Raw genomic sequence first — 14,555 nt, 5'->3', positions numbered from 1 at the left:
GAAAATCTGTTCATATGCTAAGTATATTTAAAGGTCTATATACCATTCATTTTGTATTAGAGCACTTAGATACAAATTCAAAATCCACTCCAGAGAAAGCACTTCTTTCAAATGCCACTCATTTTCATCTGTTGAACTCCTTCCTGTATCTTAGTTTCCTTCATTTTCTTGTTTTTAACCATTCTTTAAAAATAACTAATGCTAGTGTTATAGTTATCTCTGCCACAGCTCCAACCAAACTTAGGTGATTTTTTTTCCTGGTATTAAAAAGAATGATTAATAATTTCAGTTAGCAGAAAATGAGAGAAAAGGTCTATTTTTACCAGAAAATAGTCACACAAATTTAGATTTAATATCTAAGTGTCCCACATTATATAGGACCTCTAAACACCCATGTTTTTCTGGAAAATCTTAAAAGTATATATGAGTTCACTCTCTCCTAACATTCTTTTCCACCTCCAAGGAGTTTCTATCATATGAAAGGTTTTAAATTACTCAAACCCAGGATATTCTTGGTTTATAAAGCCAAAGTGAAGATTCCCTAGAGCATCCAATGTCTGCAGAGAAAATTCTGGCCAGGTAGATATATGGCTTCCTCACTGTCACCCCCATTCCTTGTATTTCTTTCTGGCAAGTAAGTGGTATTACTTGAAAGATTTGATGTTCAAAAAGTGACCTCAGAAGACTACCAACTCCCAGAGTGGAGAGGTCTGACCCTGCCAGTTGAAGAATTGGGGCCAAGTTCTTCCTTGGAATATGTTGTAAATATTTTAATCCAGGTATTCTTCACCATGCATTAATGCCATATGTTTAAGTCTAGACCCAGTATCTCACCGAGTTGTTTTCTCCACTGAAATGCAGATCTAACATGCCTTTCCTCTACTTCCTCATAAAAGGAAGGTTTCACTGTTTGGTATTGTGATAAAATTTTAGTTGATGACCTACCTCTTTGGCATTTCAGATATTGATGAGTGTTTGACTCCAAGTACTTGTCCAGATGAGCAGTGTGTGAATTCCCCTGGGTCTTACCAGTGTGTCCCCTGCACAGAAGGATTCAGAGGCTGGAATGGACAGTGCCTTGGTAGGTATCAAAGTTTTTCTTTCTTCTGTACATTACATTTTCTGATAGAGTGTTATGTTGACAGTTTAGTCCTCTCTCAAAATGAAAAGCAAATGAAACGTAATAAATTTACATCATTCTCGGAAAAGTTCTAAGTAATTTTTTACCACGGATAAAAAAAGAAAATGGGTTCATATGTTAAGGTGTAAGATTCTAGATGGAGCAAATAATTCTAATTGCAATGAATTGTTATCCCTAATCTGATAAATACAACCAAATAAAATAATAAATACAACATGGAAAAGAGAGATAAGGGAAGCATGAGAAGTGAGCACGGACTAATCGAGTAGGAAAGATACACCGAACTTGCAATAAAAGTAGAGGATGTTGTAGTTTAGGCACTAGGGAAGATAAAGTTACCAATTCGCTATGGTTCTTTTTCCTGTGTGGATCTGTCTCCCATATGATCTTTTTCTTAAAAGTTGAACTCTTTTCCATTCCATGCCAGAACTCTGAATAAGTGGGCTAAATGTGTCATTAATTCGTTCTTTTCTTTCCTCGGTGCATAAGAATTTACTACTATGCCCAATATTGTACTAAGTTCTGGAATACAGTGAGGGGCAAGAAACAGGTCAAAAAGAAGAAAGGGGAGCTGCTTCCTTGTGATTCTTACATTTTTGGTGGGGAAGACTGGCCTACACCCAAATATCTCGCAAATAAAACTTACAAAGGCTAGGAGGGAAGGGTCAGTGATATTATGAGAATTTTTGAGAGAAGGAGTGGCCCTTAGAAAAATTCTAGAGTTGAGACTTAACTAGGGGGGGGGAAGGTGGGAGGGTGGAGATTTATTTTAGAGGAGGCAAGGATAAGCAGGTAGTAAAGTTTTAGTAACTCCCAATACTAAAATTTTTCTCCCATCACCAGAAAGCAGATCAGCCACCATGGCTGGTGCAGGTGGTCCCCGAGCCCATGTTACTATCCCCAAGAGTATCTCCTAACAGAATCATGAGATGCAGATTTTTGAGGAACAAAAGAAAATATATTCATTAGTCGTTTATTGGATAAGCAGTTGTTTATATAATTGGTTTTCATCAGAAAGTGCATTTGGTTTTAATTTTCTCATTTGGCACAAATTGCCTAGTTACCTATTAAAGTTCTATTTGTCCTGTCATTTTCACACACTGATGCATGATCCAGGAAGAGTGCCTGAAGTCTACCTTAATACTACAATTTGTGTAGTGTAAACACAGCCCTGATTCATGAATTTACTAATGGAACATGGCTGACCAAATTGGCAAGTGATTGTTCTTCAATATAAATAATACTAAATGTGTTCTCGTGTGTGTATGTGTGTGTGTGTGTATGTGTGTACACACAAATATATACACATATTTTGTTCTAAATTAATGGAAAATACACAGAACCTTATTTAAAAATAATTTTACTTTTGCCAACCAGATGAGTAGAATCATAAGCAGAAATATTAGGTCACTATGTTGCTCAATTCAACCAAAGTCACACATTTAGCCTCTTGTTCCAAGCAATAGCTTTTGTTTCTACACTGCTGAGGTCATGCATTTCCTGTTATTAAGAGCAGGAATGTTTTTTTCCCTTCTGCTTTGCGTGAAATTTTAGGCTGTATGTAATCTACACATCAAGCCACTCTGCCACCATATAATTGCTATTCCATCCATTGTTTATATTGAGATTACAGTTCTCTTAAATTTATGAGGATTTTTGCAAATTATACTGATAGAGATTTTCCATCTTAATTTTTATGAAAAGAACTTTCAAGTTGAAAAGTTGAGAGAGACCAAAGGCAGATTTTGCAACACACCCTTTCTCTTGTATTAAGCCAACGAGCAGATTGAATTTTTCTGCTAAGGGTTCACTGTGCTAATGAATACTCAGCGCTATCTTCTTGTGCCTTTATAGGTCTTAGTTTCTCACCTTTATACTTTCATACCTTTTATACCTTTATACTTTCATCCTCTCAAATGCTTTTCAGAAGGTACATCTTAAGCCTATCTGCTAGTTGAGCTAATTGATAGCACATGATCATTTGTTCATTTAAACAACCACAGGGGGCACCTTATGCATGCCAGATGTTTTGCTGAGACACTAGGGGTTGAGAGTGAGCAAAGTTGCTCCCCTCATTGTACTTACATTCTAGTGCTTACTGTTTAACAAGTGAGCACGTAAAATATGTTGGATATTAACAGGAAAAATGAACCACCTCAGAGAGAGCACGGCATTCTAATTGTTTTCATCTCTAACTGTGACCAGTTTGGGGCTTTTATATATCCTTTTCATCCAGATAATTTAGGATACATTGGTGAGATTTTTATCCTATTTTTTTTTAATTTGTTTTAATTAGTTACACATGACAGTATAATGATCTTGACATATCATACATTTGAATCAGATGAGGTATAATTTCTCATTTTTCTGAGTGTACAGGTTGCAGAATCACATTGGTCATGCAGTCATGTATATACATGCAGCAATAATAAAGCCTATTTTATTCTGCTGTCCTAATTTTTAATTGACAATTTAATGTAATAACATTAAAGACTTGACCGTTTCCTATAGTCACACCTTTTGGACAAAATCCTACATTTGGCACTTGTTAGTTGTCATCTGTAGAGATGACAGTCTCTACCTCACATTGCTGTTGGGTTCCAGATATCTTAGTTTTTTTTTTCCCCCACAACCCTCCTCCTGGCTGTGTAGGTCTGCATTGTTATAATCAAATACGTGCAAGTGTCAGTGTAGTACACAGACTAATACTTAATTTGGCATTATGTTTTTGTTTTTTTTTTCCTTTAAGTTTGTCTATCTTCACATCAATTTGATTCTCTTTTCTTTTAAAATGTTCATTAAGAATTGGGAGGGGAGGGGGGATAGTAGAGGATAGGAAAGGTAGCAGAATACAACAGTTACTAATAGGGCATTATGTAAAAATGTGGATGTGTAACCGATGTGATTCTGCAATCTGTATATGGGGTAAAATTGGGAGTTCATAACCAACTTGAATCTAATGTATGAAATATGACATGTCAAGAGTTTTGTAATGTTTTGAACAACCAATAAAAAAACACACACACACAAAAATTCCCAAATAACTTAATGTTATACCTCAAGGCCCTAGAAAAAGAAGAACAAATACTAAAATCAGTAGAAGACAGGAAATAATTATGATCAGATCTCAATATGTATTTTATAAGACTTGTTTTGTACTATTGTACTAAAATATGGTCTATTTTAGAAAAGGTTCCATGTGCAGCTGAGAAGAAAGTGAATTTAGTTGTTACTATAGATGTCTGTTAGTTGGGCACAATGGCACACGCCTGTAATCCCAACAAGTCAGGAGGTCAAGATTTGCAAGTGTAAGGACAGCCTCAGCAACTTAGGAGGCCATAAACAACTTAGCAAGACCCTGTCTCAAAATAAAAAATTAAGAGTTGGGGGATGTAGCTCAGTGATACAGTGCTCCTGCATTCAAGTAACTTCATAGAGTGTGTTGTGTGTGTGTATGTGTGTGTTATGTCCATTTGATTAATAGTATTGTATTTTTTTAGTTCTGAAGAGTCCTTAGTTGTTTATTTTTAATTGATTCACTATCTATTGGTGGATAACAGTGTTGAAATGATCCAGCATTGTTTTATTGGTATTTGTTATATTTTTTATATTGAGTAGGGTTTGTTTATGTATGTATGTGTTTGGAGAATAAATATTTACAATCATTAAAAAAAAAAACAAAAACAAAAAAAAAAGAATTGCTACTCTGACCCCAGTGTTCTGCAGGGATTTGGTGCCAGTTACACTTTGTTTCTTTCACCAGCTAAATGATGAACTTGCCGAAACCATTAATGCTCTCATTATATTCACGTCAAGGAAGCTGGGTCTTACTGATGGATGCTTCTCTTTGATTTGTGAATTAGAACAGAAATTGTGTAGAAACAGGTAAAATGTGAGCAGTTGTTGTCCGAGGAATGACATTTTTTTTCCTGGTATTTAGGGCCTACGGTCTTTCATTTATTGTCCACGTCAGATATCCCTTTCCAACTCTTCCTAACACATCAGCCCTCAGAGTGTTTTTGGCAACTCTTGTTGGCTCTTCTGTTAATGTAGCTGCTTCTGGCAAGTGTGGATTTTGGTCTCCTCTTGAGAGTCCTGTCGTCATTCCACACAGTACGCCTTGGGCCTGACATTCAGCGGGGACCTGCTGCCCACTTGATCCCTGCCTTGAATGGCTCTTTCATCACCCTGGGTTCTGGCCAGTTCCATTTGGCTGCTTTGACCAGGACCTCTCTGAAGGGAAGCCAGCCTGTCAGGTACTCACTTGACAGGTTTCTCTTAACTCATGGGGAGCTGGACTCCCTCAAACCTGATAAGAACCATCCCTGAGGATATTGCTCTAACATTTCATTGTTTAAAGGTACACTTGCCATCTCTGATATAGAGGTCCTGGTTTCCTGAGGTTAGATGTATTTGGGGCTGTGTGACCTCTCTGATGCTTTGGTTCATTGTCTGTAAAATACCAAAGAAGGATTGAAATGCCTTCTTTGTAGGATTTATTGCCAGAATTAAATAAGTGATAGAAAGCACCTCATGAGGGCTGGAGTGGTAGCTCAGCGGTAGAGTGCTTGCCTAGCACATGTGAGGCCCTGGGTTCGATCCTCAGCACCATATAGAAATAAATAAAGAAAATAAAGGTATTATGTAAAAAAAAAAAGAAAAGAAAAAAGAGAAAGCACTTCATGAGGTATCTGACACAGGGTTAGACCCTATAAACATTATAACTATTCTTCCTCTAATCATATTACCCTCCTTTTTTATTGCCCTTGTCCTGAAATACTAAAAAAAAAAAAAAAAAAAAAAAAAGTAGTTAGTTACCTACTAACTTATGATACCTGTTTAACTGTTCCATGTCTCTATATAAGTATATTCTCTTGGGCTTTCTTTAAACTTCCATCTTATAGACTTTAACTCTCCCTGTGTCGCGGGAACTTTATTTTATGGATTTGAGAGAGAGAGAGAGAGAGAGAGAGAGAGAGAGAGAGAGAGAGAGAGAGAGATTGTGTGTGTGTGTGTGTGTGTTTGGTTGTCCTTTAATTTCTTAACATTTTTATTTAGCTAGAATTCACTTCCTGGGAACTATGATACTTCTCAGTAGAGTCATTAACAATTCCTGATAAGTGATGAGGCTTTCCATAACAATGCTGCTATTTCTACTCTTTGGGAGAATATCATTTCCTTTGTTCATCTTCACATACATAAATGTGGCATGAGTTTCCGTAGCCAGGCAATTAGCCCTTTTTAGGTTTACTCTGTTGTCTTGCTTTGTAGTTAAGTCTGTGACAGCCCCTGTGACCTGGGAACACAACTCCAGTTTTATCAGAGCGTTCCTTCTCCATTAACCCCAAGTGGAGGCTTACTATTTGACTTCCATGTAAGCTTTCTAAATGTGATTGGTCCTAGGTATTGGAAGACCCTAGTATCATTCAATCCACTGGACAACTGGTTAGCTACAGTCTGAACCAGAGCCAGGCACCAAGAACTTGCAGGTTGAACATGGAGAGCTCATTGTTCTAGAAGTTCTCTTCATATTAGGATTCATTTTCAGATTTCGAGATTCATTTGAACCTTTAGGGAACACTCACAGATTTATCTGAAGTTGAAGGCCTTTGTACTATATTTTTTATATAAGATGACAGCTGAGCACAATGCATACCTTTTGCAAATTTTCTAAAATGTACACTCATCAGCCTTACCCCTAAATTATCACATGCTAAAGGAATCCTCTAATTAATCACTAAGCTATTTATTGTGCTATTGACTATGTGTCTACTAGATGCCAGGGATACTAACTTAACGTCTGCTAGGTGCCAGCAGTAGAAATAACAACAAAACCTACTTTTGAAGGCAGAAACCATGCAAGAAAATTTGTTTTAATAAAAACTTCTAATTATGTAGTTTACAAAGGATTTTGACTTGATTGTTTCCTTTGATCCTCACAGCAGTCCTCCCTGTAGAACAGATGTAAAATATGATTCTCAAATAGGTTAGTGATCTTACTCAAGGTCACAAATAATAAATGGAAGAACTTGTCAGAACCCTGGGTCTTTTATCTACAAATCCAGTGTTTTCTTTTGTCTGTTGTAACCCTCACATACACATTAAAAAAAAAAAAAAAAAAAAGCAATTTAAAGAAGACCATAAGGAAACTAACTGTGTAGAAAGGAGAAGCCCTTGCGGGCTAGAATCATCTCTAATAAGAATTGGCGATAAGAGATGAGGGAGTCTAGAGTTTGAGAGGACAGGTCTGCACAGTAGTGACTGTAGTTGAGTTTTTCTGGAAGGCGGAAATGTTTCTTTGGAAAGGTGAGATAGGAAGCCAATAATTGGGTGGGATTAGTGGGTTGGTTTTCTGAGATCATCCTTGGCTTTATGTAGTATGTATACAACCTTGGCTCTTCTCCAATTTCTGAAAAGCAGTGATGATTTTTTTGTGGATTGCATAACAGATTTTTGTCAGCAACTCTGCTACTACACATTTTAACTTTATTGGAATTGACAGAGAAAGCCTAAGATCCTACAATTTACAGTACCTCAAGTGCAGTTGAGGATGTCTTTTCACACTGGCTTGACCAGCAGTCTGTCTTCTGTTTTGCTGTGTTAGCTTTTCTGTCAAATATATTCTCCCAACATCTTTAGAAAAACAAACAAACAAACTATGTGTGCAGAACAATTGAGAATCAACAATTGTGCAGAATCTCCGAAGTAATGGTACACTTGTGGTGGATACTCCTGTATGTCCATGTAGTGCTAGAATAAGATTCTTTCTTCCCAGTTCAAATGAAGTACATAGTATTGACTAAGGACTAAGTTATGGTTGGATGGGCTCAGAGAAATGATTGGTTCACACTAATCAATCACTAAGCTATTTAATTTGTTGACAGATTCATCTCCTTGAAAGGACAGGGTGTAATATGTGTAAATTATTTCCCTGGGACAAATTCTGGCCAACTCCTCGGAGTTGATAGGTGAAGTGTAAGGGGTCACAGCCCAGGGAGAATGTGACTGGGTGAAGTTAACCTTTGAAGACCCTTTCCACCTGGTAGGTCATGCCCACCAGGGAGGAGCTTGAGTCAGTCTTGTGTATTCCCAAGACATTAGGAAGGGAAATGTCAAAAAGATTTCTAACCCAGATAAATTGTACCCCAAGGCAGTAAGAGAGCCAGCAAGGTAGTATTGCTTGCCAGTTGGGAGACACTGTTGTGAAATTGTGGAGAATGGAAAGTTGTCAGGGAGCTAGAAGGAGGTTAATGTTCTCATTTTCTTTGAGAAAGGATAGAAAGTGGAGTCAGGGCATTCTTGACCACTGATCTTGGTGTTGACCTTGACAAAGAATCATAGAATGCATGATTCAAGTGATGAAGTGAAATGCTTTCAAAAGGAAGGAATGATCATCAGCCAGGGTTCAGTAAGGACAAATCATGCCAGACCGTTCTCACTGGCTTTTCTCTATGAAATTATTAGATGGGTAGCCTAGGAAATCCTGTGGGTATGGCATGTCATTTCAATAAGGCATTTTTGTTTAGTCTCTTGGGGCATTTTAGAAGAGAAGGATCAATTTGGACTGGGTGACAACATAGCAAGATGGATGTATAAACTTTTGAGTAGTCATATCCATAAATCCTGACCTTATAAACCTCTGGCTACTTTGTTACCCTGGGAGGTTCATTAATTCACTGAATGGCAATTGTGCCCTAATAGTTTATTGGTAAATTGGAGCTCAGAACCCAGTTTTCTATGAACACAATGATTTTTCCTAAGTTTCCCACTTAAGATAAAACACCAAGGCCTTTTGAACTCATTATATAAATGCATTGGAAGAACTGAAGTGATGTGTATTTTTTACAGACTGTGTCTTAGAGTAAGATGAATTTTGAGCTACAATATGGAAAACCAAAGACATAATCATCTCCCTCTGTTATAGGAGTAAGGTGACCATACTGTGGTACATGTGTGATGGGTAGGTACCACCTAGCTTTCATGGCATTGATGAGAGATATCATCAAGGAGTAGAAATAAGAATTACAGGGACTAGGCCTTTTGCTTTTGTTACCACCAGGACGCCACAAGTTTTTGTTCTCACCTATGTTGGGGAACACCAGAAAACCATTCAAGTTTTTTAAAGTAGATAAGCAATAACATTGATGTGTATTTTAGAGTTTACTCTTGCTGTAAGCCAGATAACGGATTAGAGATGGCAGGACAGACATCATTATCCAAAGTACATGTATGAAGACATGAATTGGTGTCAATATACAATCAGATATGAAAAATTCTGCTGTATATGTATAATAAGAATTGTAATGCATTCCGTTGTCGTTTATTTTTTTTAAATCAATTAAAAAAAACTTTTTTTTAACAAGGAGTTTCCTACATAATTAAAAAAAAGAGAGATGGTAGTACAGAAAAACAAATTAAAGATTATGGCAGTTCTCAGGTAAAATGAAGTGGAAGTAGTAGGAATAAAATGAAGTGAGTGTATTTGAGAGATATTTGGAAGGTAGATTAATTTGATTTGGCAACGAATTGTAGGGAAAGAGAGTGAAGGGTTTCAAAGGGATGACTCTCCAGTTTCTGACTTGGGCATTTGAGTGGATAGTGCTGCTATATATTGATATGGGAAGCAACATGTCACAGTGATATGATATGGGGAAAAGGCAGAGGAGGGGGTTAAGGGTCAGTTTTGGCTGTGAAGACCCAAAGGAGCCTGTGAGACATCAAGGGGATTTTCTGTAGACTGACAGCTAGGTGCATGAATGTGCAGTTTAGGAGAGAATTCTGGACTAAAGATATTGTGCTGAATTTACTTCATTCCATTTGTGCCATCAATTGTTTTTGTGAGGCCGATCTGAGACATCTTTCTTCTTTGTAGGAATTCTTCAGTGATATTTTTCTACATAGTTATTTCCTCCAGTACATGATCTCCATGTAGGCCATGTCTTCCTTCAATCCAAACTGTATTTTCTACATATAAATGATTGGCTTGACAGGATTCTGGTTCCATGCAATTTTGTCTATCATAAATATAGAAAAGCATAAACATATCAAGCTACCCTAGACACTTCACTACATTATGCTTCAACATTAATCATGGTAGTAGCCTTAAAAAGAGAAGTTTTATAAGCATCTCATGAATGGTAATCTGTACTGTCTGTTAATTTACCTTAGAAAAACTGATTTTTCTGTTATTCTTTAGCCTATAAATCACTTTCTCTGGTCATGAATAATTAAAGAGAATAATCCATACATTTCTGAACTTGTTAACATTTTTGAAACCAAACCAGATACTAGACATGACATTTTCCCCTTGCCGTCTGGAATTTCCATGCCTAGTGTCTAGGCTCATTCTGTTCCATTATTTACTTTGGCTTCAGTGCTTGGCTTCTTCTTTCAAGTTGTTTGCTTCCAGTGTTTACAAAAGTGGATTCCCACAAGCGAAGAGAGAGTGGATAATGAGTCAGTCTGCAAGTGCTATTTTTGTTGCCGTGGACTAACATCATTTCACCATAATTAGTGATGTTTTGTGAGAGCAGTACAGAACACCTAGGCAGTGCCTATTCCTTGCCTCTTCTCCATAGGCACATGGAACACACAAATGCTTTACCATATTTTAGTATAAATCTCTGAATTCTTTTGTAAGACAGATAGAATACAGTTTTAATAAAATGAAGTTCAATCTGAATCCCAGATTGCCAAATAAAGACTGTGTTGCTTATGTGCTTTCATTCTCTGCCTCAGGAGGAGAGAAATCTTTTATTTTTTTCAGATGTTAAAGAAAAATCTTTATTGCTTTTGTGGTGAGCACTAAAAATATGAAATGCATGCATTCAAGGGTCTTTCCTTCTTTTTCTTCATATTGTTTATCAGCTTTATGATTAAAGTGTTCAGTTTGAGTTAAAACAGCCTAAATTGTGACATTGTGTGTATAGTTTCTGTGGTTTCAGTTCTTCCTCTTTAAGTTTTTGGTTATTGATGCTACACTAGTGTCTATACAGTGGACTTGCCCAGGGCCATTCAAATGGGGGGCAAAATTCAAAAGCTTCTTTCTTTTGGAATAACTGTATTCCAATAGGAACTTAATGAATACCGGTTAAATGAAGTCAGTGAAAACGTAAATAATTATTTTCAATATAAACACTGTGTTAGAAAATAATAATTTTAAAAGCATTCATTCTCATTTTATGATACAGACTTATTGCTAGTTTAAAAAAAAAAAGGGCTTTGAACAAATCTGATTCAAATATCAGAACAACCATTTTCTAAATACATGACCTTGGACAAGGTATTGAACTTCCCTAAGTCTCATTTCCTTCCATAAAATGGCTAGTCCATATAAATTTTGTTAGAACTAAGTGAGATAATATATGCCAAGCCTTTGGTCCCTATGTGCAGTAAGCATATGATAAAGATTAGCTGCTGTGATTATTATGATTGTTACATCTGCTTTCTCAACCTGCACCCTACTTTCAGATTGACTAAAAGGCAGGTTCTGTCCCCTGCGTTGTTTTTTGTCATACAGATTCACTGCTGTGTTAGGGTGTTTCCTTAGAATTGTTCTCCCTTTCTGTAAAAGCTTGCTTTCATGGGTCATGAGTTACAGCCTTTGCTGAGAGGACCCTTCCATCTTGCCGAACTCATCAATTTCCTAAATGGCCCCTAACCCAATCTTTGATACTTTGGAAAAATTTACTTTCCTGGGAACATTGCTCTAAAATCTACCCTTTCTCCCTGTCCCCTCTACAACAAGCTTTCCATCCTTCCTGAATTTATTCAGGTAGCATATTTGGTCTCTTTGGGGTTACATTGGAAAAGTAACTAAGGCACAGAATCACGGTGCTTGCAGCTCACAGCAGGGCTGCTTTCCTTCCTCAGAGCCAACTTGACAGTTATCTTTAAGAATCTGCCTGGTCTTCTGAAGGTCTACTATTTCCATTTCTAACCACATTTAACTTGATTCATGTTTTATTTTTATGTCTTCTCTTTTTTTCCTTTTTATTATGCAACATCCCACAAGATGTGGACGAGTGTCTGGAGCCAAACGTCTGCACAAATGGTTCTTGTTCCAACCTCGAGGGCTCCTACGTGTGCTCCTGCCACAAGGGCTACAGCCCCACGCCTGACCACAGACACTGTCAAGGTAACTGCCTCGATTGCACTTCCCATTGTATTTGAACTTCATACAAGGGTAGATTAGAACGAGTGGCTTTAGGAAAAAAAAACCAAAAAACAAAACAAAAAAAAAACAAAAAAACCATGCTACCTGTGTTTGTTTTGACTGAGCTACTTGGAACACATTTTAGTTGGGATCCTTAGAATGTACACCTCATGGTGTTTCAAAACAGAGCAGATCTAAATACATAAAGCCAAATGATATGTTTTTAGAGAGTATCTATAAACCACATCTCTATTAATTTAAATTTTTCTGATTATAAAAGCAATACATACAAGTGCATAACTCTGTATTAAAAACCATTGAACTGTGCACTTTAGGAGAATTAGATCTCAGTAAAATTGTTATTAAGAAACTAATTTAAAAAATTGTCAGTAAATAACACAAAGATCAGTGGAGTACAGGAAAGGAAATGGGGTAGGGAAGGAGAGGGGAAATACTGCAGACTGAACTAGAGCACATTATAATTCAGGCTTTTTAATTATGTCAAAATGAATCTGTAGGTTATGTGTAATTAAAAACAACCAATGAAAAATATGAACCCCAAATAAAGAAAAGAAACCAACATTTACTGATTGTACAAAATCTAGTAAATACAGAAAGTTGAAAAAGCAATCTCTCATAATCTTATTCATAAATATTCAGCTCATGGTTATTATGTATAAAGATGTACAATTTTCATCTCTTGCTTTATGCCAGTTTTATGAGCATTTTATATTCTATTACTGACTCTTCAGACATTGTTTTAAAGACTGCATAATATTCCGATGTATTACTGTGTCCTAGTTTTCTTGCTCTTCTTTGAGTGTTGAACAAATACATTTCTTCCAACTTCTCATCATTATGTGAAAAAGGTTGTAATAGGCCCCTTTTCTTTTGTAAACCTTTGTCTGAATTATAGAATAATTTCTTTATTCATAAGAGTGGAATTATTAGGTAAAATGGTCTGAATGATTTTTACTATTTTAATAGAACATTAATTTCTAATTTTCAAATGTGTATTTCTTTTAATCTAAAAGGTTTAATTGCTATTTTAAATACTAATTTCCTTTAATAATTCCCCACTTATAATTATTAAACATTCATTTCATATTTATTAATAATTTATATTTCTCCATTTGTAAATTTCTGTTAATCTTTTCTTATTTATAAATTATTTTTATATCAGTATATATGATCTCTTTATATACAGTACATATATAAACCTTTACTTTTTTTGCGATACATTGTTGTAATTTATCCAAGGTCTCAGTAGGTTTTCTTTTTAAAATTCTTTCCTTTTTTTGGTGCCAGGGATTGACCTCAGGGGTACTTAACCACTGAGCCACATCCCCAGCCCTTTTTATTTTTTGTTTTGAGACAGGGTCTCACTAGATTGCTTATAGTCTTTCTAAATTGCTGAGGCTGACTTTGAACCTTTAGTCCTCCTGCCTCAGCCCCCTGAGCTACTGGGATCATGGGTGTGTGCCACCATGCTCAGCTCTTTTTTATAATTCTTTACACTTTTAATTTTTTTCTGTGGTCAAATCTATGGGTTGTAATCTTTCTTTCCTTCACTTCTTTTGTACCTAAAAACATGTTCTTTCAAAGGTGAAAAAGAGGAAATAAGTAAAATTTTTCTTCTTTCCCAAGCAAATGTCTCGATTTAAGTGCAAAAGCTAGAGTGATAATTAATTTCTCATTGTGAATATCTGGGTTCCCCCCTTAAGAATTGAAGCATCTTAAGCGAAATAAGCCAATCCCCCCTAAACAAATTCAGAGAACACTGAATGTTCTCTGTGATATGCAGATGCTAACACACAATAAGGGGGCAGGGAGGGAAGAATAGAAGTTCTTTGGATTAGACAAAGGGGAATGAGGAAAGGGAGGAGGGATGGGAATGGGAAAGAAAGTAGAATGAATCGCACATAACTTCTCTATTCATATATGGATACACGACCAGTGTAACTCCACATTGTGTATAACCACAAGAATGGGAAGTTACACTCCATATGTGTATAATATGTCAAAACACTCTCTACTAGAATGTATACCTAAAAAGAATAACAACAACAAAAAAAGATTTGAAGCATCTTCTGCTGGCAATAGGAATTAAAAGACATCTGAATTTGGTGCCTTTCTCCTTCATGCAGCAGAATACCAGCCACGCTGGGGAGCATCTGAAGTGGGCACATCTTTGTTTTCTGCTTCTTCTTTTTCTCGTGGCCCACATCCAAATTTATTTGTCACTTTTGCATTCTTCAG

The 14,555-nt window shown here is 36.4% G+C and overlaps 1 protein-coding gene across 7 annotated transcripts in view; it reads left to right on the top strand.

Annotated features, from left to right (window-relative positions):
- The window catches only part of LTBP1 (latent transforming growth factor beta binding protein 1), a 416,025-nt gene that overhangs the window by 306,152 nt on the left and 95,318 nt on the right, over nucleotides 1-14,555 (top strand). For all 7 annotated transcript variants that reach the window (XM_081264902.1, XM_081264904.1, XM_081264903.1 and 4 more), the window contains 2 exons: nucleotides 962-1,081; nucleotides 12,156-12,278. In XM_081264902.1, coding sequence (XP_081121028.1) covers nucleotides 962-1,081; nucleotides 12,156-12,278 — 243 coding nt within the window. The remainder of the gene's footprint in view (nucleotides 1-961; nucleotides 1,082-12,155; nucleotides 12,279-14,555) is intronic.

Source organism: Spermophilus citellus (assembly GCF_964194105.1).
Source record: "Spermophilus citellus genome assembly, chromosome: 13".
NCBI classification, from domain to species: Eukaryota; Metazoa; Chordata; class Mammalia; order Rodentia; family Sciuridae; genus Spermophilus; species Spermophilus citellus.
Note: the sequence above shows the minus strand (reverse complement) of the source record. Positions and strands in the feature narration are given on the sequence as shown.